General features: G+C 51.0%; 1 protein-coding gene across 6 annotated transcripts in view; it reads left to right on the top strand.

Annotated features, from left to right (window-relative positions):
* The window catches only part of Camkk2 (calcium/calmodulin dependent protein kinase kinase 2), a 55,855-nt gene extending 32,391 nt beyond the window's left edge, over window positions 1–23,464 (top strand). For 2 of the 6 annotated variants that reach the window (XM_028885880.2, XM_028885881.2), the window contains exons 8-17: window positions 3,144–3,165; window positions 3,302–3,390; window positions 5,297–5,496; window positions 6,401–6,454; window positions 8,416–8,489; window positions 8,608–8,695; window positions 10,159–10,287; window positions 16,529–16,629; window positions 17,067–17,109; window positions 20,240–20,633. In XM_028885880.2, coding sequence (XP_028741713.1) covers window positions 3,144–3,165; window positions 3,302–3,390; window positions 5,297–5,496; window positions 6,401–6,454; window positions 8,416–8,489; window positions 8,608–8,695; window positions 10,159–10,287; window positions 16,529–16,629; window positions 17,067–17,109; window positions 20,240–20,413 — 974 coding nt within the window. In that variant the 3' untranslated portion in view covers window positions 20,414–20,633. Of the gene's footprint in view, window positions 1–3,143; window positions 3,166–3,301; window positions 3,391–5,296; window positions 5,497–6,400; window positions 6,455–8,415; window positions 8,490–8,607; window positions 8,696–10,158; window positions 10,288–16,528; window positions 16,630–17,066; window positions 17,110–20,239; window positions 20,634–20,714 lie in introns of those variants that run through there. The other 4 variants (XM_028885883.2, XM_037198694.1, XM_028885882.2 and 1 more) reach the window with 4 other exon arrangements.
* Window positions 23,465–25,424: the final 1,960 nt, after the last annotated feature.

The raw sequence follows: 25,424 nt of genomic DNA, 5'->3' as shown, positions 1-25,424 counted from the left end.
CATACAGGAGATGACCATTTAATACCTGAATGTCAGGGTTTTGGCCGTGGTACATCTGGGGTAAGGCCTTGAGGCAGAGGGAAGAGCAGGTGGAAAGGCCCCAAGGCTTTAAGAACTCAAGGGGGGGGGCACTAGATAAGTAGGGGAGAGGACTCAGGGGTAAGAATGGTGAGTTCGGGAAGCCATGGAGGGGCGCCTGGAGCCTGGGGGGACACTCAGAGATCTGGGTACTGCCCACAGACAGAAGCTCAGGTGTATCTTCAGAGACCTCATTCATAAGTGGTGAGGACATCAGGAACAATGGCACGTGTCTTTAGTCCTAGCACTCAGGAGGCAGAGGCGGGAGGACCTATCTCTGTGATTTCCGGGCCAGCCTGGTCTACAGAGCAAGTGTCAGGTCAGCCAGAGGCTGTGTTGTGAGACCCTGTCTCAAAAAGGAAGGGACGGGGGAAAGAATTAGACACTTGAGTCAATTTAAAGGAAAACATGAGGCTAGCTCAGAGGCAGTGTGTTTGCCTCGGATGTGCAAGGTCTGGATATTCTGGATTCAGTTCCCAACAGCCCCCACCCCCGGGGTGTGTGTGGGTGTGGGTGTGGGTGTGTGTGGACGGGTGGGGTGCTGGGTTTGGAAATATGAAAATACTTAAAAAAGAAAACATTAAATAAATGCTAATTTGCATGGTTTGTAGATAGAGCCAAATCAAAGACATGGTCAGCAAGCAAGTGAAATCTAATGAAGTACAGCAGAAATCAGAAAATTCAAAAAGCTGTTTGGCCCCGCACTCAGGAGGCAGAGGCAGGCGGATCTCTGTGAGTTCGAGGCCAGCCTGGTCTACAGAGTGAGTTCCAGGAAAGGCGCAAAGCTACACAGAGAAACCCTGTCTCGAAAAACCAAAAAAAAAAAAAAAAAAAAAAAAAGTTATTTGGGCCCAGAATGGTACTCCTAGAGCAATTTTAAGGCTGTGCCCGAGCAGGTTGTTCACTTAACAAACCCTGCTGTATCCATGCCCCTTCTAGGTTTCTCAGGAAACATCTCGAAACATTCTCAGAGTAGCCCCCTAAGTGTACTGCAAAGGTGTTGGCGTATCAGCGCTGCACAAAAAGAAAATAAAAGTAATAGACCTCTCATGGCGAGAGAAGCTGGAGCTCTGGACTGGTGGAACAGGATGGCGAATCTGTACACTTTGCTGCCACAGCCGTGTGCTAAGGACAGAGAGGACTGGGAGGGTCAGCAAGAGTCTTCAAGAGCAGGCCAGCTGCTCCAGGGGTAGAGACGTCTCTATTCTAGAAATGAAAAACAGGTGCTAGAGACATGGCTCAGTCACAGGACCCAACTTGGGTCCTCAGTACTCATATCCGGTGGTGCACAAGTGCCTGGAAACTCCAGTTTCCTGTGATCTGATGCCTTCTGCCCTCCACAGGCTCCTACACATACACAGTGCACATCATCTCAGGTAGGGCCGGGCGGCAGTGGTGCACACCTTTAATCCCAGCACTCGGGAGGCAGAGGCAGGCGGATCTCTGTGAGTTCGAGGCCAGCCTGGGCTACAGAGTGAGATGATCCAGGACAGGCACCAAAACAACACAGAGAAACCCTGTCTCAAAAAAACCAAAATAACAATAATAATAATTAGCTGAAGCTCAGAGCACTTGGGTGGCATGTACGAGGCCAAAGTTCAGTTCCTAGTCACAAAAAACTAACAAATTTCCACCACCACTCAACTCCAAGAATGGCTGAACTGTCAGTGACTGAAATATAGACCCGTTTGAATAGGCCAGCTGCCTCCAGGGCTGGCGATTTATGGTGCTTGGGTGGGGAGAAGCAAGGTAGAGAAAATTTTAAGTTGCAAGCTAAGATATAAATAACCAAGGCAAGAAAAGCCAGTACTTGTAACCACAGCAAGAGCAGATCTGCTTGGGTCCTGGTGTGACTAGAGGGCTATATTAGTCAGGGGTCTCTAGAAGAATGGAATCCATAGACTGTGTGTGTGTGTGTGTGTGTGTACGTGTACACACACACATATACATGCATACATACATACATATCAATGGTAGATTTATCTATACTGTCAATGGCTTTCACACTGGAGAGGACCGTATAGTTGCTCAGCCTGTGAGGCTGGGTTCCTCAGCAGTACCAGTCTGACACCCACGGCCTGGGGGATTCCCGTAGGTCAGCTGGTCTTCCGTCTGTGTTGGAAGCCTGAAAAAGTTGGTTCTGATACCAGCAGAGGAATCAGCAGTGGCAGCGACAGGTAGATGAACTCACCATCAAGACTGTAAGCCAGGCCAGCAGAAGCGCGTAGCTCTCCTTCCTCTGTGTCCTGGTACCAAAAGTGCTGGCCACATTTAGGTCGGGTCTTCCCGTATCAATTAAAGCAGCCAAGACAGCGGGCCCCAGAAATGCCCACAGACCAGCTGGCTATAGGCAGCTCCTCACTGAGGTTCTCTCCCGGAGATTCTAGGCCAAGTCGAGCGCTAACTCATCACAAGGACATAGCTTAGCATCAGTCCTCTCCGGGTATGAGTGGCAGAGGAGAGGAGAGCCCAGGATCCAGCCTTCTTTCCTTCCCCCTGGCTTTATTTTCCTTCTTGCACCCTTGGCTGTGTGTGTATGTGTGTGTGTGTGTGTGTGTGTGTGTGTGTGTATGCATGCATGCGTGCGCACACATGAGTGTATGCATATGTGGTCATTCATTCCTGGGGCTCAAACCCAGGGCCTCATGTATGCTAGGCAAGTACTGTATCATTGAGCTATGTCCCCAGCCCCCCTTTTACTTTTTGAGGCAGGAGCTCACAGAGTTGGCCAGGCTAGTCTTGAACTTGCTCCGTAGCCCAGGCTGGCCTTGACTTTGTGAGCCTCCTGTAACAGTGGGGATTCCAAGCCTGTGCCACCAGGTACAGCTTCCCTTGGCTGTTTTGAGTTCTAGAAATAAAGTCCGGGTGTAGGGTCCTGTGGCTCTCGGGAGGTCCTTTGCCTCCTCAGCAGCACCTAGGTAGATTGTGTCTGTCTCCTCAGCCCCTCCCAGGATCCATTTCTGTGCTTGGAATGTGGCTGGAGCGGGGCATGGATGTGGAGGAGGGAGGCGGATTTTCAGTGTCTCGCTCGATATGACAGTTTTACCTCCTTCTCTTCCCCACAGTGTTCGAATTGGTCAACCAAGGGTGAGTGTTTATCTCCCAGGCACAATGCCAGGCTTCACCTTCAAGCTGAGTGAGGGGAGCTGGGCTCTGAGGGAGCGGGGGAGCCAGGGCTAGCTGGATCTGGTTTATGTTGTTTACCCGCGTGTCAACCTTTCAGGCCTGTGATGGAGGTGCCCACGCTCAAGCCACTCTCTGAAGACCAGGCCCGATTCTACTTCCAGGATCTGATCAAAGGCATTGAGTACTGTAAGCCAGGCCTGTGGGGGAGCTGCTCACCTCTGGGGTAGTTAGCGTCCCAGTTAGTGGGCCGTAAATGGAAAGTATTGCATTTCCCGCTAGAGCGGAGGAGGTGCCTGGGAACGCGGGAGTGTGTGAGCTGCAGAGGTCTCTCCCGCACGGTCCAGGGAATTGACGGGCTGTGCTTTGGCAATGGAAGCCCTTCTCCCTGCTGCAGAGAAAAATGAAGAACAGTGACATAGTGAGGTTTTGTAGATGCGGGCACACGTGTGCTCATGCGCGTGGAGGCCAGAGGACCTCAGTGTCTTCCCTCGGGAGCGCTCTACCTTGTTTCAACTTTTTTTTTTTTGGTTTTATCGAGACAGGGTTTCTCTGTGTAGCTTTGCACCTTTCCTGGAACTCACTTTGGAGACCAGGCTGGCCTCGAACTCACAGAGATCCGCCTGCCTCTGCCTCCCAAGTGCTGGGATCAAAGGCGTGCGCCACCACTGCCCAGCATTCTAACATTTTTTATTTGTTTTTATGATGAGGACAGCCCTTTTTATTAATACATTGTAATAGACTACAGAGACAGACAAAAAATAGTATCTTTTTTTTTTTTTTGAGACAGTCTTTCTTTGGTCTGGACCTCACCAAGAGGCCACGCTGGCTGGCCAGTTAGGCCTAGGGATTCACTCATTTCTGCTTCTCCATCTCTGGGATTATAAATGCATACCACCATGCCCAGCTTCCTTTTTTTCCCCAATTGGTGCCGGGGACCAAACTCACATCCTGGTGCCTGGGAGCGCACTTTACTGACGAGCTATCTCCCCAGACCAGTAGTGAGCATTAAAAATCCAGCGAAGGCTCTATTGGCTTCAACAGCCCGGGGTGGGGGATCCTCCTTCCTCCTGGCACCCTGGCTTCCTCATCTGTGACATAAAGTATCTCCCCAGGGATCAACCTGTAGCCGTCAGTGGCTCTGATGGGCGCCTGTTGGCCACTGTGACTTTTACCCGCTACCTATCTCGGGTGATGGTTGTGACAGTTAATTGGGAGAAATGAGAAACACATTTAACACAGAGTGAAGCCCTGAACTATTAGTCTTCTTTTTCTTTTTTCTTTTCCTTTTGGTTTTTCGAGACAGGGTTTCTCTGTGTAGTTTTGGAGCCTGTCCTGGATCTCGCTCAGTGACCAGGCTGGCCTCGAACTCACAAAGTTCTGCTTGGCTCTGCCTCCTGAGTGCTGGGATCAAAGGCGTGCGCCACCACCGCCTGGCCTCTATTAGTCTTTTTACACCACTAAGTTCATCATTACCCCAGAATCGGCACTTGGGACTTCCAGACCATAGGATTGTCTGCTTCTTATATCCCCTGAGAAGCCAAGTCCCTCCTTCTGCTTTGTGGTTCAAACTCCAGATGAGCCTGCTCTGGCTTGGTTGGCTTGCTGACCATGATGACCATTGGTAAATGAAACTGTGTTTGACGGTCACAAGTCTCAGTGTGCCTGGCTGGAAACCAGATTCAACAGAAATAGGCTGTGACAGACAGGTGGTTAAAAATTGCTGTTGGCCGGGCGGTGGTGGCGCACGCCTTTAATCCCAGCACTCGGGAGGCAGAGCCAGGCGGATCTCTGTGAGTTCGAGGCCAGCCTGGTTTACCAAGTGAGCTCCAGGAAAGGTGCAAAGCTACACAGAGAAACCCTGTCTCGGAAAAAAAAAAAAAAAAATTGCTGTAGACGGTTGGTGTTTTGAGACTAGTGTAGATGTCCTTAAACACACTTTCCCCTTATTTCCCAGAGTGTGTTTGGGGGGGGGGGCGGTATCTGGGGCTGGGGAGGTGAGGCATCAGGGGCATGCTGGGCTGAGTGGCCAAGCAGAGATTCTCATGGGCTTTTCCTGCCCGGTCTCTTCCATTGGTTGCCCCCCTCCATCTAGTACACTACCAGAAAATCATCCACCGGGACATCAAACCTTCCAACCTCCTGGTGGGGGAGGACGGGCACATCAAGATAGCAGACTTCGGCGTGAGCAATGAGTTCAAAGGCAGCGACGCCCTGCTCTCCAACACCGTAGGCACGCCTGCCTTCATGGCACCCGAGTCGCTCTCAGAGACCCGCAAGATCTTCTCGGGGAAGGTGAGTTTGGATCTGCTGAGTTCTGTCTGCCTCCATATCAGGGTCCTTCGGTTCTAAGTAGGAAAACCCAGTGCATGAGAGGTACAGAGAGCATGCCCACTGGGTCACGTGGCTGGTGAAGCTCATCAGGCAGATGCAGGAACTCAAACAAGGGTCGGTATCTCCCCATCTTTGTCTCTGTTCTCCTGAACTGGTTTCCCTGCAGGTAGGTTCAGGCACCAGTACCTCCAGGCTGCTTTCCATCCGGTAATCAGCTTCAGTAGCTAGACTTCCCGCTCTGAATAGCAACTGCAAATAAACTGACCATCCACTGTGGCTGGGGGAAGTTATGATTTCATTGGCTGTGCCAGTGTGTCGTGTCCCAACCGAGGAGGCTAGGAGACAGGGCATGCTTCACAAGAGTGTGGATTAAGAAAAGATGATTTAGCCTTTATTCCCAGCACTTTAGAGGCAGAGGCAGGCAGATCTCTGCATTCGAGGCCACCCTGGTCTACAAAGCAAGTTCCAGGACAGCTAGAGTGGTTATACAGAAACACCCTGTCTTGAAAAACTAATAAACGAACCAAAAAAGAGGGCTAGAGAGATGGCTCAGTGGTTAAGAGCACTGGCTGTTCTTCCAGACGTCCTGAGTTCAATACCCAGCAACCACATCATGGCTCACAACCAAATCTGTAGCGAGATCTGGCACCTTCTTCTGGCCTGCAGGTAGATGTGCAGACAGAGCACTGTATACATAGTAAATAAAAATTAAGGAGGAGGAGGAGGAGGAGGAGGAGGAGGAGGAGGAGGAGAAGAAGAAGAAGAAGAAGAAGAAGAAAAGGTGGTTCCCAAGGAGGTTGGAGACTTAGTTATCGGACCTGCAAAATCATGTTGTGTATCACACTGATCTCTCTTTTTCTTGCAGGCCTTGGATGTTTGGGCCATGGGTGTGACATTGTACTGCTTTGTCTTTGGCCAGGTAAGAGGGTGGCATGCCCTATCTTATGACTGCTGTGGGTGGCTGGTCCCCTTGCAAGGAGATAGTTTTATTTACAAATTGTATCTCCACAGCTGAATGAACAGCTAAAAACAGTCCTTTGTGATATCCATATCTGTGATGATGTTCTCATCGATATAAAAATGTTTGAATGAAACAGAAAGATCAACAGAGACTATGGAGACTCTAGAGAGTTGTTGAATTTAGGGCACAGACAACAAGCGCTCTACCTCTTTCCATTCCTGTGCCTGAGGCAGACAGCACTAATCAATCACTGCATTCTTTGCAGCCTTGCTTAGTACTGGTGTGATGTTCTTTCCATCAGAGTGTTCCTGGCCACTATTGCTGGGGATAGAATGGGAATGGGAATCATAGTTCGTAGGGCATTATTGATTAGGGAGTGGTGTTTTCTCTGCTTGTTGTGGTTCTTTTTTCTACCGTCTCAACATTATTCATGTTCAGAGGCAGCTCTTTTTTCTTGTGTCGTGTGTGTGTGTGTGTGTGTGTGTGTGTGTGTGTGTGTGTGTGTGTTTCCTAGACAGGGTTTCTCTGTGTAGCTCTGGTTGTCCTGGAACTCACTCTGTAGACCAGGCTGGCCTCAAACTCACAGAGATCCACCTGCCTCTGTCTGTGTCTGGTTTTGAAACAAGATTCTCACAGGATCAAACTCCAGTTGCAGGGAATCTTACTCCCTCTACTGGTCTCCAAGGGCACTGCATGCAAGTGACACATACTTACATGCAGATACATATATATAAAATACGATAAAGATATATCTTTAGAACAATTTTCAGTTCAGTATAAAGTTGAGGGAATTCTATGGCAAAACTCAGAACACTGCCACCTGGAATCTACCATTATAGTATCCATATATCTATTTATCATCATGCCCTGACCCCTTCAGCTAGCAGTCAAACCCAGGGCCTTGTACATACCAAACACCATTTGTACCACTGGACTGCACCCCCCAGTTCAATACTTACGTTTTACAATCCCTGAGAAGATAGACAGAACCAATTTCAGTTTTCCTTAGTTCAGCGGATCTTTACTGTGCCAAAGACATTCTAGGAATGCCAGCCAGGAAGCCCAGAGCTGGTGTTGAGGCTCCAGTAGAAAGGAGTTACCAATCAATGACTGTAAAGTCAGGATTAAGTGCCCAGCTGGGGGATGGTGTGCTTGGCAAGGAGGAGGTAGGTCTGCTGCAGGGAAGCCCAGGGGGGCCACTCAGGTAGATTTGGTCAGACGTGACTGGAGAGAACAAGCCATGCAGTTGATGATGGGGAGGGAGGTCATTCCCAGGTAGGGTACCATGGATTGGATGTCTAGTCACAGAGAGTCTCCTGTGGGACCTGTGCCAGGCTAAACTCTGATAATCACTTGCACGTATGCATACATGTACGCACGCACACATGTACGCATGCACACACGTATGCACGCACACATGTACGCACGCACGCACAAAGGCACGCACGCACACACGTACGCACGCACACATGTATGCATGCACACATGTACGCATGCACACACGTACGGACGCACACATGTACGCACGCACACATGTATGCATGTACACACATATGCATGCACACACGTACTCATGCACACACACATGCACGCACACATGTACGTACGCACACACACACACACACATGTACGCACGCACGCACACATGTATTCGTGCACACATGTACACATGCAACTTCCTTACTGCTCTCTGGGTAGGAAACCGCAGCTCAGCAACAGAGCAGGCCAGTGGTGCAGTTGGTAAGGGCTGGAGACCAGCTCGACATTCCTGTTACTTCACGGATTTGGGGATGGGGTGAAGGGCAGTTGGTTCCTGCTCCCTCTCTATTTGGGCCACTGCTCTTCGTTTCTCTGCTGTGGTCCCTGAGGAGGATGCAGGTGGCGGCCACTGACCACCACACTCCCTGGCCTCTCCGCAGTGCCCTTTCATGGATGAGCGGATCATGTGTTTGCACAGTAAGATCAAGAGCCAGGCCCTGGAGTTTCCAGACCAGTGAGTAGAGCCTGTCTGTCCACCATCTTCTGAATCCTTCTGAATCCTCAGCGGTCCGGTCCCTGAGTTTTCTGTGACCTACCCATGATGTGTCTCCACCCTCCCCCACCCCCCCCAGGCCTGATATAGCCGAAGACTTGAAAGATCTGATCACCCGAATGCTGGACAAGAACCCAGAGTCCAGGATTGTGGTGCCTGAAATCAAGGTACTTGACTGCTGCTGGCTATGAAGGGCTAGTACTTGAGGCCTGTGGCCTGTGCTTGGAAACGTTTGGCTCCGCCCTGTCCACAGTACCACACCCTCCTGGCATGGCTGCCTTCCCATGTCCTGGAGCCTCTGGGCTGCTGAGGGCTGCTGGGAGCAGGGACTAATGGCTGCTTCCACTGTGGGATCCGTGACCCATCACCTGGGCTGCCTGTGCTTCCTCCCAGTAGCTTGGACTGATGGCGTCCACCCTGAAAGCGTGGTCCGCCCGGGGCCTCTGTGTGCTCCATGTTCCGGCGGCTGAACCTCAAGTCCTTTCTTTAATATATATATTTTTAACTTTATTTTATGTGCATTGGGGTAAAGGGTGTCAGATCCCCTAGAACTGGAATTACAGACAGTTGTGAGCCGCCCTGTGGGTGCTGGGAATTGAACCCGGGTCCTCTGGAAGAGCAGCCAGTGCTCTTAACCGCTGGGCCATCTCTCTAGCCCCCTCTGGCCCTATCAAAGATGTAGGCCGGTCTCTATGAGGACCTGCAGAGAGGGCGGGAGGAAGTTATTGGGCAGTTCAACCTCCATCTGCTGAATTCTGCTCTGTAGTAGAAAGTGCTTCCAGCAAAAGAAGCCTTGTCCATCACTCCACACTCCCCTGTCAATGCCAAGTACACAACACATCTGGCCCTTAAAAAAAAAAAAAAAAATTCCCAAGATGGGCTGGGGATGTCATTCAGTTGGTAGAATCATTGACTGGCATGCATGAAGCCCCGGGGTTCAGTCACAGCATGTGTGGGGTGCGGAGGCAGGATCAGGTTTAAGGTCATCCTTGGTGACACACTGAGTTAGAGGCCAGCCCGAGAGATGTGAGACCGTGTCTTGAAAAAGAAAGAAAGACATCTCGAGATATGCTCCAGGGCTTCTGAGGTGCCTGGCTCGCTTGACCTGGAAGGGTGTCTTTAAGAGGGTCCAAAAGTCACAGAGAAGGACTTGGACCCCAGAGGGGGGGGCCGGGTGCTATTCGGAGTGTGCCCTTCCATCTGGGCCGCCCCGTAACTCCTTGTTTCCTGTCCCGTGGGATGGGAAAACGTGCTTGTTCGGAGCACGGCCTCTGTTGTCAGGGAGAGTTGCTGGCGACCAGCGGGTGTTCCTGGGGCAGCCGGGCAAGGCTGATGCCAGACTCTGGTCGTTGCTGCCGTGGCCAGGGACCAGATGGCGATCTGCCTCTGCACATAGCACAGCTCTGCAGCACCCCGCCCCACCCCCCATTCTCTGCCTCTGCTTTTCCTCATTTCCTCTCACCTCACCCACCCTCCCCCGCCTGGATCACCAGCTCTCCCGCATGCCTGACCCAGGCCCCGGCCTCTCCTTCCCGCATGCCCCCTTCCTGGCACTGCTCGCTGGCAGGGCCTTGTGGGAACCAGCGGCACCCCGTCTGTCCCTCACCCCTGCCGCTGTCATTCGTTGAAGCTGCACCCTTGGGTCACGAGGCACGGGGCCGAGCCGTTGCCGTCGGAGGACGAGAACTGCACTCTGGTGGAGGTGACCGAAGAGGAGGTCGAGAACTCAGTCAAACACATTCCCAGCCTGGCGACTGTGGTAAGGCGGGAAGGTCCCACTGACCCAGCGCAGGAACTGAGAGAGCCTGGGGCCGGGCTAGAGAGGGCCGGGCTGGGCACACGCCGCCGGATGCCCGGGAAGCGAGCAGACGTGGGAGCTGAGGATCAGCAGCCTGTTGGGAGTTACTCCTGAATCACAGCCCCTCTTTGGGCCCAGGTAGCCCTGGGGCCCCCAGGTTTCTATAGAGATGGGTAGCCCCCTGCGGGCATCGTCCGGCTCGCTCTTTTAGAAATCCTACTTTCAGAGCATGTTAGGGGAGAGGAGACAGGGAGATGGGGACGACCAGGCCAGAGTCAGCAGTGGACCTGGAGCCTCAGCGTCCGAGACAGGGTTCCCAGCTGGTAAGGGACTCCAGAGCGCCTACCTTGGCTGTCTCACATCCGCCACGCAGGTAGTTAGTTCTCAGTGCCAGGGGCTCCTACCTCACCCTACAGAAAGCTCTTCCCAGGATTTCGCTGGGGAGACACTGAGCTCCTTTTTGTGGCCTTGACTCTGGGTCCTGGCTCAGGGAGAAGGCAGCTTGAGGGAGCAGTCTTCAAGCCTCAGCTGGGAGACTGTAGGAGCCGTCCCATCGCCAGCCCCCTAGGAGGGTGTCTGGTTCCAGGAGGGAGACCCAGGGAGGCCCAGGGTTCAGGCTCTAAGCATCCATAGCCTTCTCAGAAGCCCCGGTTCTGTTTGGCCGGCCCCAGCCCCAGCGGACAAGCAGGCCCCAGGCTCTACAAAGCTAGCACCAGCCTCAGCAGTCCCTTCGGGGAGTCTGGGAATTGTCCCTTGCTCTTTTTACTCGCCTGCTTTACTCTTGCTTATCCCGCGCTGTGCCTCCTTCAGAACTTGGGCTCCCGGGCCGGGCACCCCTCCATGTTTCTTCTTCTCCCACCTGGGGCTCTGCATGACCTCTCTAGACTCACCCATACCCACTCACCTCCCCTAGTCCACCCTTCACCCACTCACCTCGTTCTGTGCCTCTAGTGGGAGAGGAAGCTGGGTCCGACTCTGTGCCACTGTCTTGAGGGAAAGCATCTGGCCTGGGGGGTCTGGGGTAGGTATATGTCACTGGAGTGATGCTTCCTGAACCATTTGTAACCATTTGTGCTCGGCCATGAGCACAACCCACGTGTTCTCTGCCTTCACCGGGAGGCAGGTGGTCATGCTGAGGAGTGCATGTCGGGTGTAATAACGGGACTGAAGGGGAAGTACCTGATAGAGGGACACTAGACCCTGTGATGGGTCCCAGGGGGCTTCCCTTAAGACGTGGATAAAGGGGCTGGAGAGAGGGCTCAGTGATTAAGAGCAACTGCTCTTCTTCCAGGGGACCCAGATTGGAGTCCCAGTAGTCAGAGCTTACAGCTGTCTGTAACTCCAGTTCCAGGGCATCTGCAACCTCTTGGCCTCTGCAGGTACCAGGCACGCAAGTGGTGCGCAGATATACATGTAGGCGAAACACTCAATCATGTAATATAAAAATTAGAGAAAAAAAAAAGAAATGGATGAACACAGAGTGGCAGGATATAACCTGCTGAGAGGAAGCAAAGGGGTAGACAGCTGAGCAAGAGGAACAGTACAGGCAACATCAAACAAGAAACTTCCAGGGGCTGGAGAGATGGCTCAGTGGTTAAGAGCACTGGCTACTCTTCCAGAGGTCCTGAGTTCAATTCCCAGCAACCACATGGGGGCTCACAACCATCTGTAATGAGACCTGGTGCCCTCTTCTGGCCTGCAGGGACACATGCGGGCAGAACACTGTATACATAATAAATAAATCTTTTTTTTTTTTTTTTTTGGTTTTTTTGAGACAGGGTTTCTCTGTGTAGCTTTGCGTCTTTCCTGGATCTTGCTCTGTAGCCCAGGCTGGCCTCGAACTCACCAAGATCTGCCTGGCTCTGCCTCCCGAGTGCTGGGATTAAAGGCATGTGCCACCACCGCCTGGCTATAAATCTTTTTTTTTTTAAAAAAAGTTTGAAACAAACAAAAAGGAAACTTCCAGAAAGCCCACATTGCTGAAGCGTAAGGAAAGTAGAGGTTTAAATCTCGACCCCAAGAGCACAGGAAGAGCCTGCAGGGTTGAGATTCTGGGAACGGGAGCAGCGGGGAGGGGCAGGTGCTGGGAAACAAGTGTCCGTGTGGGAGGTATGAGGTCTAAGCCCCTCTGCGTACCTTGTCATTCAGCAAATATTGAGTGCCATGCCGATCTTGAGATGACAGAGATGAGCTGGTATCGGTTCTCAGGGCTCCAACCTTTTGAGAAAGATGGACCCAGAGAGCAACCTTCCCATGGGATCAGAGGCCAGTGCAGGGCATAGGAGGACACCTACCAAAGCCCAGAGGAAAGGGGCTGTCAGTCACTGTAAACTCCCGGGGGACGTGGCTTTTATTCTCAAGTGGCTTTCCTGGCCTTTGACCATTTCAAAGGAAATGGACTGTTCATTGGCATTTGGGACATTTTCAGTGCTGTACAGTCATCTCCCTGCTGATGAGATGTTTTCATCACATCAGAAGAAACCCCGACTTCCCACCCCCCACCCCCAACGTAGGTGATCTGCCTTCTGCCTCTGTTGATCTGTGCCAGACACTCGGTGTCAGTGGACTCCTGCACTCTGTGGCCTTTTGTGTCTGGCTTCTGGCACTAGTGTCTCGTTTCCCGGGCTCACCCATGTGGAAGCGATAGCGTTGCTTCATTCCTTTGGTGACGAATACTCAGCTATACAGATGTGCTACCATTTTTACATTTTCCAGCCGATGGACATTTGAGTAGTTCTACCTTTTTCTAAGTCAGTGCTTATTTTTCCCCTAACATTTGAAGATTTTGAAAGAATCCTACGTATATGTGTGTGCGTGCAGGTGTGATTCTATGTAGATGCACATTCATGCACACGTGGAGGCCAGAAGAGGGCATCAGAACCCTCAGAGCTGGAGTTAGAGGCATGCTTGGAATGCCACATAAGCCCAGCAGCCAGAGTTCAGAGCCTCAGAACCCATGTAAAATGTCAGACTAATATCAGCACACCCTTACGAGGAGACGTGAGGCAGACAGGAGAATCCTCTGGAAGCTCCCTTGCCAGCTAGCCTGGCACACACAGCAGCGAACAGCTCGAGAGGTGGGAGGCGAGGCCCAACAGCAGGGGTTGACCTCTACCTCCGCACATGTGCACCCCCATATCCACACACCGCAAATAAAAACTCTTTAGGGGCTAGAAAGATGGCTCAGTCATCCACGCCCACATGTCAGCTCACAATTGTAACTCTAGTTCCAAGGAATCCACCGCCCTCTTCTGGTTTCTGCAGGCAAAACATCTATACATATATTTTAAAAACAAACTTCTTAAGGGGCTGGAGAGATGGCTCAGTGGTTAGGAATGCTTACTGCTCTTGCAGAGGGCCCCAGCACCCACGTGGCAGTCTACATTTATCCATAACTTCATTTCCATAGGAACTGGCACACTCTTCTCACCTCCAGGCATGTACACAGTGTACCTACTTATGTAGGCAGAGTTTCTCTGTGTCTCGGCAGCCGCTCCCAAATAACCATTCAGGGACTTCTTATTAATTATAAATGCTCAGCCAATAGCTTAGGCTTGTTACTAGCTAACTCTTTTTTTCCCCCTGAGACAGGGTTTCTCTGTGTAGTTTTGGTACCTGTCCTGGATCTCACTCTGTAGACCAGGCTGGCCTCGAATTCACAGAGATCCGCCTGGCTCTGCCGAGTGCTAGGATTAAGGGCATGAACCACTGCCACCCAGCTAGCTAACTCTTATATTTTAAATTAACCCATATTTCTTATCTACCCTCTGCCACATGGCGGTACCTTCTTTTAGCACGGCATGTTCATCTTGCTTCTCAATGCCTCTGCTCACGCTCCCAAGACTCCACCCTTCTTCCCAGCATTCTCTTTGCCCTGAAAATCCTACGTAGCTATCAGCCAATCAGCTTTTTATAAACAATGATAGTAACACATTTTCACAGTGTACAGAAGGATTATTCCATAACATTTCCCCCTTTTTGTCTAACTAAAAAAGTTTTAACTTTAACATAGTAAAATTATATATAACAAAAACCGTTATCAAGTATGAATTACAGTTACAAAAGCCGGTCCATTTGTATTTGGCAAAATTAGAGAAAATACTATCTATCTAATCTTTGTGAATCTAAAGTTTTATACCTAATTTACTTTCTTATGATTTCCTTAGTTCTGATACTAAGGAAAACTATAAGTTTAATTATTTAGTATTTAACTCCATCAATGACCCCTGAAGAGTGTAATGTTACCTAACGACAGGGACATCAGCTGCCTAGACAGTTGTCCAAAGTTCTTCTGTAACGTTGGGGCATCCAACTTTGGCCTACAGGCCTAGTATATCTGACAGACATTTCTAAGAAGCAGGGAATTTTGAAGGACTACCCTACCTTGTCTTGGCAAAGTTTGGCAGTCAATTTTTTGTGTCCTGCTGGTCCAGTTTGGACAGTATACTGTCAGTAATTGAGGCAAGGGCAGTTTCTTTGCCCAAATGACTAGCTTTTGCCATAAACAAATGAACCCCATATGGGGTTTCTTTGATGTCCATTATCTTCTCTAAATTAGATTGGTGCTGTCAGGAGCAGACATATCTCATTGTCATGAAAAGCCTTAGGTTATTAGACGTATTAAATGTCATATTCTGTAGGTCTTTGAAGTGTTTGAAGACCATATGTCTATCTAAATAGATCTGTGTATGATCTTTAAACATACCTAACGTGACTATAAGTTTGACTATTGTAGATGACTATTAATCTATATTTCTTTTTTTTTTTTTTTTTTTTTTTTGGTTTTTTTCGAGACAGGGTTTCTCTGTGTAGCTTTGCGCCTTTCCTGGAACTCGCTTTGGAGACCAGGCTGGCCTCGAACTCACAGAGATCCGCCTGGCTCTGCCTCCCGAGTGCTGGGATTAAAGGCGTGCGCCACCACCGCCCGGCTGTATTTCTTAATTATACATTATATTTTTTAAATGAGCTGCATAAACACAACACCCTAAACAAGAGTAGAAACATACATGCAGTATAACAAAATTAACTTTAAATTTCTATCAATAAACTAAATGCAAGGCAATATAAAACGTTTTGAGATTAATAGCTATTTTTTGGATTAAAGTATATTCAGTAATCTACTCTTTTATTTCATCATTTCTGTATCATATCCCCTTTTTTCCTTTACAAAGAGATCTTTGAATTTGACTGTTTACCTTTTTTTTTTCTGACTATGACCAATAACATACATGCACGCAGGTAAAGCATTCAAACACGTGACAATGTTTTAAAAACTGAATTTAGAAACAGTTAGACACAAAAGACTTGTAACATTATGGTTCTATTTACAGGAAGTACCCAGAATAGGGAAATCTATACAGACAGGGAGACTGGTGGTTGCTAAGGGCTGTGGGGGAAACAATGTGGGGTGACTACTGACAGGTATGGGGTCCTCTTTAGGGTAATGAAAACCTGAAACTGGACCCAGGTGATGTGGATATACTAAAAACCACTCCGCCGTATACAGTTGGTCTCCACATCTATAAACTCAACCAACCACTGATCAAAAATACATGAAAAAAGAAAATTGGTCTTGCACCAGACGTGTAAACCTGACTTGTCATGCCCTAACAGATTAGATTATGTTCTGTGTTCTAAGTTAGCTTGAGGTGGTTTCAGGTACACCGGGGAGCATGCAGATATTATATACAAATACCGAACGCCTTCCTCTAAGAGGCTTGAACATCCGTAGGTTTCGGTAGCCTCGGAGATTCTGGGTTCTTAAAATGGTGAGTTTAACTTGCGTGAACTTGGTTTCAATTTTGAAAACGTATCATCTCTTACCTAAGAATTATGATATAAATCGCTCATTTCTTGTTGGGATGGAGTAGAGTGGTCTCAGGTGACTTCCAGCAATGGCTCAGGGGACGCACAGCCAGCTCCTGAGGAGCACAGGATCTTGGGGCTGGGTAGGCTGGAACTGGATCACGATGAGCCACACATCTGAGCCTGGCTGGCTGGACCTTAGGGCAGCCAGGGAGTGGGATGCTTGAAGCTAGCTGCCCCCAGGCTCAGAATGGCTCTGGCTCGTGGCTCCTGGGTAGGAAGGGCCTGTGATAGTCATGAGCCCGGGGAGCTGGCGGGGACCAGAGAGGAAAAGTGGGTGCCTGGAAGCTCCCTCTGTGGCCCAGCCATGACGGCCCCCTTCCTTCTCCCTCCTCAGATCCTAGTAAAGACCATGATTCGGAAACGCTCCTTCGGGAACCCATTTGAGGGCAGCCGGCGGGAGGAACGTTCCTTGTCGGCACCTGGAAACCTGCTCACGTGAGTGACCCCTGCCTTCCTTCCAGTCCCCGGGGTGGTATACTAGAAACTAGGCCTGGGCCATCCCAGGAGAGACACACTGGGGACATCAGTAGGCCTTGGCTTGCTCAAGTAGCATCCTCAGCTCAGCCAGCATCCATCTTGTTGGCAGTACCCCCACCCTGAAGTTCTACATTCCTCTGAGGACTTACTCTTTCGATGGAGGATTCTGGGTGTATCCATCTGTGGCCCCAGAAACCAGGGGCATTGTGATGGATCAGTCACGTGGTCTTGCTCTGGGACTCCCTGTGCGAACATGCGTCCATTCACCGCCTCAAAAAGACCACCCTGGTTCGGGCTCTGTGTGGCAGATGCGGGTGTCTGCTGTCTCTGGGGTGTGGGGGGCATCCCCAGAGGTCCCTTCTCACTTCCCTTTTCCCTTCCTCTGGCCATTCCAGCAAAAAACCAACCAGGGAGTGGGAGCCCTTGTCTGAGCCCAAGGTAATGCCTGCCTGCCTGCCTGTGCCTTCCGCCTCCCCTCTGCTGGGACCTGGGGGCGGGCATCTGCAGAGCACGCGGCGGGCATCTTCCACCAGGCGGATGTGCCCTCGGCCTGAGCTGCTCTGCCTGGCTCCTGGAGGGCCTCTGGGTCTACAGTGAGGGCGCATCCAGGGGCTTGGCTCCATGGCGTGTCATGCATGTGAGCTGGGCTGCGTGCGGTGCATGGCGCTCCACCCGGAATGCCTTGTGGGCTCACCCGGGTCTTCAGAAGGCTGCGTACCATGCACCACGGCAGTGGCGCTGAAGGTCTCTCGTGCCCCCTCCCCCGGGGGGCTGTGCTGTAAGTGTGCACACAGCACGGATCGGGCCGGCTGCATTCTGTGGCTCTTCACTAGGGCTTCCTCTGCCACTCTGGTGGCTTAAAAAAAAAACCTAGACCTGAGTCCCGTTCTGTCTGTTGACCTTAGCGGGTTGGGGGCTTTCTCCCTCCTGCCTGCCCATGTCGGCCAGTGTTACTTACAACTCCCAGGGCAGATGAACACTTTTGTTGGGTGGACCTGTTTGGTAACCCTGCCCCCCTGGAGTGCCTGCATCAGGGCACTGACCCTGGTGAGGCTGCCGAACTCTGTTGGGATCTCCTGTCAGCCTCTTCTCTTGTTAAAAATGGCTTTTGTTTGTTTGTTTTGTTGTGTTTTTTGAGACAGGGTTTCTTTGTGTAGCACTGTGGCTATCCTGGATCTTACCCCAGGCTGGCCTTGAACTCACAGAGAGTTCCTCTGCCTCCCGAGTGCTGGGATTAAAGGCGCGTGCCACCACCACTCGGCCTCCTAAAAATAGCTTTATTGGGGCCAGATAGATCATTCAGTTGTTAAAGTTTTCCACACAAGCGCGAGTTCCATTTCCCAGGACCCATGTAAACGCCAGGGGAGGTAGTGTGAGTTTTCTGGGGAGGCAGAGACAAGCGGATCCCTAGACCTCACTGTCCAGTCAGCCTGGCTTCAAAAATCAAAGTGGCTGGTACCTGAGGAGAAGGCCTAGAGTTGACCTCTGGCTTCTGCACATGTGTGACCGTGTACATAAAACACACACGGTAACTTTATCCAAGGCTCAGGCTGTAGCTCTTTGGTAGAGTGCTTGCCTCGCATCCCCAGAGCTGTGGGTTCCATCCTCCCCAGCACTGCAAACAAATGAAATGCTCAGTTTTACTGGTAAGATAATTAACCCCCCATAGTTCCTCGTTGTAAAGTGTGCGGTAAAGTCAGTCACTTACACAGCCATCAGCACAGTTTCAGCCTTCAGAAGGAACCTTCCTCCTCCTCCTCTTCTGAGCTGTCTCCAGTCAGATCTCTCAGTTTCCAGCATCCACTGATGTCTGTTCAGTTTTCTACAGATTTGTCCATTCTGGAGGGTTTCTGTAAATGGGATAGTACGGTACCAGGCCTTTCATGTCTGGCTTCTGTCTCTCCGCATATATTTTCAAGGCTGATCCACAGCATAGCATGTGTTAGGACTTCCTTCCTGTTCATAACCAAGTATATTTAGATGGACAGTAATATTTGGATCCATTGATGGAAGGAATTTCTCTCTTGGCTGTCACAAACGAATGAGGCCGCTGTGAACATTTGTATGCAAGTGGGAACTATTTTCTCTTCACTGGGAATTGGTCTATACGAGGATGTTCGTTGGCCACCTGTATCCTCGGAGCCAGGGGCTCGTGGGATGTAAGAGAAGACCTGGGGGTTAGGGATTTAGCTCAGTGGTAGATCACTTGCCTAGCAAGCGCAAGGCCCTGGGTTCGGTCCTCAGCTCCGGAAAAAAAAAGGAAGAAAAAAAAAGAGAGAGAGAGAGACCTGTTGTTTGGGCACGGTGTTTTTGAGAGGAGAGCCAGGGAGGTGTGTCCAAATTAGCAGTTAGACGGTTGGCCACCTTGTTCCCAGATGACCTGTATCCTCACGTTTGTGTCATGAGAAATGGAAGCCTTTTGTGGGCCTTCTCTTTTCTCTGTGGTAAGGCCTACCAAAACCAAGGCTGCCTCCCGACTCTGAGCAGAGTCTGTTCTTTATTTCTCTTCTGTTTGTGTGTTTTCGGTGAGATCAAAACGGCAAGATACCGGCAGATGTAAGATTGCCTCCGTGCTAGATGCGCCTTTATTCCCTAGTCCGCGGACACAGCCTCACCCTAGGGCTCCCTGCCAGGGCTGGGACTTTGTAGAGCTTATTCATGGGAGCTCCTGGGCTGAGGCCTGGCTGCAGTGAGACCCAGCCCGCACCGGTCGGCAGCTTTGAGGGCAGGCCTCCTTTCCAGGAACCTCACCTCTGGAATATAAAAATAAAAGAGCAGAGAACGTCATTCCCAAACATAGGTGTTTCTTCCTGAGGGACACAACAGTTTACCTTCCCGGTGTGGGGACAGAGGCCCCTGTTTAGGTGGAGCCCAGGGATCATTGTTGAGGGTTAGAAAGTAGCCTTGAGTAGCGAGGCCAGTGGCTTCCTACAAGGGGACTCTGCTTGAAAGAAGCGTGGGGCTGGGTCCTCTCCTTAGAACTCGCCTTTCCATCTGCTGAAACTCCATCCGGGGCTGGCACACCAGGCAGGTTTAGTGGGGTATGAGGGGCTCTTCTGAGAAGGTAGTGGTCTTCCCTTCCCTCCTGGGTGGTGAGGATGGGCTGGCTGGCTGTTGCAGGCTTTTCCTGAAGGCTCCACGTGCCAGGCCGATTCATACAGGTCCAGCCACTGCCCCAGGGGCTCCCTGGGGAATGACCAAGGAAAAGTGTCCCAGCATCTGCCTTACAGGCACTTATAACCTAGAGCATAAAGATGGGCGCACAGTAGACCTCAGAGAGCACACCCCGCTTTGGGGTGTTCCATAAGTAGTCCGGTCCCCGTTTTATAGTTCCTCGCTCTTTGGGGGGTCCATCTTGCTTCTCCATTTACAGGGGAGGCAAAGTCGGCTTTGAAATATTTTAAGTGAGCAAGTAGAAATGGGGAGCACGTCTAAAAGAGGGGACGTGACCCACGGGAGCAGGAGTGAGCAGGAGCGTGCAGGAGCGTGCGGAGGTGGGAGACCGGCCAGGGCGCCGCCATCATTTATTCCTCCAAGCCTTAATGCTGGTTTTCTGTCCGGTGAGCAGGAAACAAGGCAGCGAAGACAGCCTCCGGGGCCCCGAGCCAGCCCCCGTGGGGGAGGAGGAAGCGCTCTTGTGAAAGGTGGTCCCTGCGTGGAAAGTTGGGGAGTTCCGGCCCCCGCCTCCCCCCCACGCATGCCTCCGCTGCAGCCCGAGGAGGAGGCGATGGAGCCGGAGTAACTGCCTGGACCGCCCGACCTCCTCGCATGCCTGGCTGCGTGGCCCTGGCCCTGCACGGGGCTGCTGCACCCTGCGTTTCCATAGCAGCATGTCCTACGGAAACCAAGCACGTGTGTACAGCCTTGACTGCCATCTCTGGTTACCTGGGTTTTTGTTTATTTGTTTTGGGATTTTTTTTTTCCTTTTTCTTTTTTTCTTTTTTGGTGTGTGTGTGTGTGTGTGTGTGTGTGTGTGTGTGTGTGTGTGTGTGTGTGTGTGTGTGGTTTTTCTTTTTTCTTTTTTTTTCCCTTTGTTGTCTAAGGGGACAAAGAAAAAAAAAAGGACTTGACTTCCATGACGTCGTCGACTTTGGCTGCTGGCTGGCCGGACCGGCGCGGGTGAGGAGTTGCAAACCCAAACCGGCATGCATTTTGGGACAATTGCTTTTTAAAACATTTCTATGCCAAAACAAAACAAAACAAAAACACCGTCATTGTGAATTCGGAACCATGCCAGATGAACCAAGTAAATGTGTGTGGGGTCTGAGCTGCGCCGAGAACCAAGTGGAGAAATTCCCGCTGTCTGGGGCTGCACTTCAGAGGGAAGGACAAGGTTCAGTGTGACCCGAATAAACTGAAGCCGGGGCACCTTCCAGAACCGTGGAAGGACAGGGCTAGCCCTCCGTAGCTGCAGGGAACTTCAGTGTATTTATTTGTAATGAGGACTTTTTAAACTTTTTTTTTTTTTTTTTAATGGGTAAAATTATAGTCTGGAAAACTAAAAGGGCTTGCAGTTGAAATGCTTGAGGGGCACTTTGCAACTTCCCGAAAGCATTCAGCAGCTGTTGGTGGCAAAGGCTTGTCTGGAGCGCCGAACACATTTTCTTCACGTGAGCTGCTCCGAGTGGGTCTCTGAGGTCACCCGCCAAGCTACTTCCCGTTGTCAAATGGCCAACGCCTCAGGGGGAGAGCCCACGCGTTCATGTACATTACATGGCTTAAGACTCGGCAGATGTTCCCAAAGTCTCTCACTAGCCTGGACTCGGGAGGAATTCAGAGGTCACAGAGCGGAGCTCCCGGGATCTGTCACAGCTTCCACCGAGATGGGGACTGAGCGCCCACGACACCGGGGCCTGTATATTAGCAGCTTTGCTTGCCCGCTGTTACCTGTGCATTCTAGAGGCTGTAAGGTTTCTTTCCTCTTAAGTACTGTCTGGTTGATAGCGTCAATGAAACACCACCTTCCTCGTGGGCCACTTCCCTGTGGGTAATACCGTCACTCAGCTTAGGCGCCATTGGCGATCCTTAGGAGCAAAGCTTTGGTGGGAACCCACACAGTGATATCAGGGTGCCATTGTAGAGAAAAGCAACAAAACCCAGGACGTTCCTCAGGGCAAAAGACCTTCTTGTTTTGTTTTGTTTTTCATAGCCAGGGGCCTAGAGAGCAAATGTGGACCTTTTTTTTTTTTGACTTCCAACCACTATTGGAACTTGGGGAGAGGTGTGAGTACCCAGGGCCACAGAGGAAAACATGAAGTTCAAGACTTCCAGACTCGGCTTTCCAGGGCTTTGGAATGACCTGGTCATGACTGTCTTGTCAGGAACGGAGCTCAGAAGGCTGCGTTCTGTAGTCTCTTGTCTGGTGATCCTCCATGTAGGGTCTTCCTGCAGAGACGGGCGTGAGGCCTGTTCCCCAGGGCCTGGCCGCATGCAGAGTCCGGGCGCTCCTGGCTTCCATAGGGTTTCTTAAGGCTCCTGACTGCATTTTAGCCAGACTTTTCCCTGCTGTCCCCTAAGCAATTAGAATTAGGGCAAAGACGCCAATGTGTGTGTGGGTCCCCTCACCTGCCTGCATTGTCTCTGTGACCAAGGACTTCCGGTCACTTTTCCCCTCTTAAACCGAAGCAGAAATAACCCAGTAGCTCTAACCCTTCTGGCCACAGATGCGGTTTTGGCTAGTTCGCAATAAGCACCTTGTGGTGGTTGAAGCCAACAGGTCCCGAGGCTCAGCCCCAGTCCGTCTGCCTGGCCCCTGGCCCGCCTGAGGAGGGCAGGCATTGGGCCGGGGCTCTGCAGAACTCTTCTTGTGTTTACACAACTCTACCGGGCAAGGCCCTTTCTCCCCACCACGGAACTTTCCAGCCAAGATGTCTGAAGTGGGTTGCCAAACCATCAGGTAGCACCTCGGGGGGGGGGGGGGGGTTGAGAGGTCCACATGGGTGACTTTTTTTTTTCTTAAACCATGAAACACCAAAGAAAGCTGTGGAAAGGAGCGACCCCTCTCTCCCATCCCGCCCGGCTGCCGTGGAAAGTGTGAGAGGTCCGGCCAAGACCGGGGCATTAGAGCACAAACAGTTTTCAAAAGCATCGTCAGGCCGGCCGGCTCGGCAGCGTCTCTGTGCGGGCCAACAGGATGCCCGCAGTCCCTTCCTGCTGGCTCATCCACGATCAACTAAGGGCAGCCTCGGCCTCACCTTGAAGGAAGCACAAGCCCCGCCCTCTTTTCCTCTGTCTTTTCTGCCTCCTCCCGAACATCCCACAGGCTACCGGTGGTCCCCAGGCACCTTACAGAGCCCCTCATTGTCACTTGGGGCTCCAGAGGCCACCCACTACTGGTCTGGCCTTTCCCGTGGGACAGAGCTCCTGTCCCCGGACCTTCCTAGAATTAGGAGAACCTCTGTACAAGTTGACACCAGGTTATGCCCGCAGCCCTCGTCCATCTTCCCGAGGGCATGCTTCACATTGCCAGTACAGAACCAGAACCTCCATTTGCTCCCAAGGTGCTAGGGAAGATTGCCGGTTTCCCCTCCTCTCCAGCCTCGTGGGCCCAGTTTCGTGGGACTTTGGACTTTTCTATTTGGTGACCGATGCCCTCTGCTTCTGTCTTATTGCCCCTCATCCTCTCTACTATGCATTTTCCTTTTATCGGGTGTACAGAGTTAAATACTGTGTATTTATCACTTACGAGTCCGTGAACCGAAGAGCAAAAGATAAGCTTGCGGTTGCTTTCTTTCCCACAGGTGGATAAGCTTCTCTGTAAACTTGAAATAAACAGACAGCAAAATGGTGCAAAGCCTGGGCCTCTTGGGGGTTCTTCTGTCTGTCTGTCCGTCCGTCCGTCCGTAGCTGTTCTTTTGTGATGTTTCTGCTTACGTTGGTCGTCCTTCCCTTAGGCTGACAGCGAGTCAGATGCCTAAGTCACAGTTAATGCAGCTGACAGATCCCCTGAAGTAGGCCATGTCCTACGGTGTCACTACTCAGCGTGATTCTGAGACCAGCCGTATGCACAGTTCTTGGAAGCAGGGCAGAATGCATATTCCAGGGCCCCATGTAAACTCCCAGGTTGAGCGTCTGGGAGGTCCAAGTCTGCAGGTGAGGGTAGGATTCTGCGAGGTTGGACAGGTGAGCAGCTATGAGACATGTCCTGTGGCTAGGCATTGTTTTCTTGGCTTTGAACTTCCCTTTGAAAAAGTCCCATCTCGTGCTACAGAAATACGGGCTGTTATCCCCATCCTCAGGAGGCCAAGGGCAGGAGAATTCCAAGTTCAAGGCCAGTCTGGGCTGCATAGTGAGAGTCTATCTAAAAGTAAGGCATAAAGGCTCTTGAGTCAAGAGGAGGTTCCTGGTTTTTTTTTTTTTTTTTTTAAAGCCACTGAGAATCTGAGGCTGTGGGAAAGCCGTTCTTCAGGGTTCGTCACTATGCAGATTTCAGGGAGTCCTGGAAACCCACTCATGCGTGTAAGGTGGAAGGATCCTGTTCCCAGCTCCCACTGAAGAGGTAGCGCCAGGGTGTGCCAGTGAGAAGAGATGCAGCTGAATGCAGGATGCTGCAGGTGAGTGGAGGAGTGTCCCAAACATCCACCCTCACACCCTAACCTGAGGAGGGAGCGTCACTGCGTAGCCTTTGGGATAGTGAACACAAACATTTGTTTTAGTCTGAGTATGTTGCTGGAGCAGAGCGCCCCCAAACTGCCTAATTTGCAAATAGAAATGCCCCAAATTTCCGGAGGCAGGGAAGTCCACGATCACCATTCCAGCAGATTCTGGGTCTGGTGAGGACCTGATCTACCAGGATGGTGTTCAGAACATGGGAAGAGCACCAAGATGTCAAGGCCTTTTGATGAGGGACTTCATCCCATCCATGATGGAAGGAGTGCTCCAGGAGGCCCTGCCTCCTCATCCTCACGTCAGGGATCCAGTTTCTAAAACATGAATTTGAGGGGGACATACTCTAACCATGTCACCATCCCTAAACCTTCCAGTTCCGTCTGATCTGTGTTTAAGTAGCACCTAAGAAATCATTCTTACGTGTGTCTCTATATGCACATGTCATGTGATTGCCTGTAAAGGAGAGAGGCTGATGTCAGCTCCTCCAGAGCTGGAGTTACAATCAGCTGTGACCCTCCCGATGTGGGTGCTGGAAGCTGAACTCAGGTCCTCCGCAAGGGCAGCAAAGGCTCTTAACCACCCAGCCATCTCCAGCCCTGATGCGAGCACTTAAAAAAAAAAAAAGCCACACAAGCCAGAGTTTTGTGAAAACCATTTCATAAATCTTATTTCTACCCCCTCTCCAAAGCAAAAACCCAGGTTGGCCATTTATGCAGGAGAAATAGAACGTTCCTAACCTGTCATACCCCTGAGTACTTGGAAGTGAATTGATTAGTGGCAAAGGGGAGGGACGAGCCACTTTTCACAGTACGGGAGGGGGCCAGTGTGAGGCTGTGAAAGCTGTGGGTCTGGAAATAGCCCCACTTTGTACCCGTAGGAAGACAGATGGACGCAGCTCTGCTTCAAGGTGCGAGTTTAGAAACTAATGAGGAGGGCGAGGGTAAGTCACGTCCCGGAAATTGTGTTCCCTATAGAACAGTAGTCATTTTATGATGATGGTAGCCGTTTTATGTGAACATATCAGCTATGGGAAAAATACGTAACACAACCTAAGGAGTTGTGTCAATGAGTTAATCACAGTCCTTAGGCAAAAGCAAGGCCTGGAGTTATAGCTCTGTAGACCCAGAGGCTAGTTCCTAGCACCG

This window comes from Peromyscus leucopus, chromosome 23, assembly GCF_004664715.2.
Source record: "Peromyscus leucopus breed LL Stock chromosome 23, UCI_PerLeu_2.1, whole genome shotgun sequence".
Taxonomy (NCBI): Eukaryota; Metazoa; Chordata; class Mammalia; order Rodentia; family Cricetidae; genus Peromyscus; species Peromyscus leucopus.
This window is presented reverse-complemented; position numbering and strand designations above follow the sequence as displayed.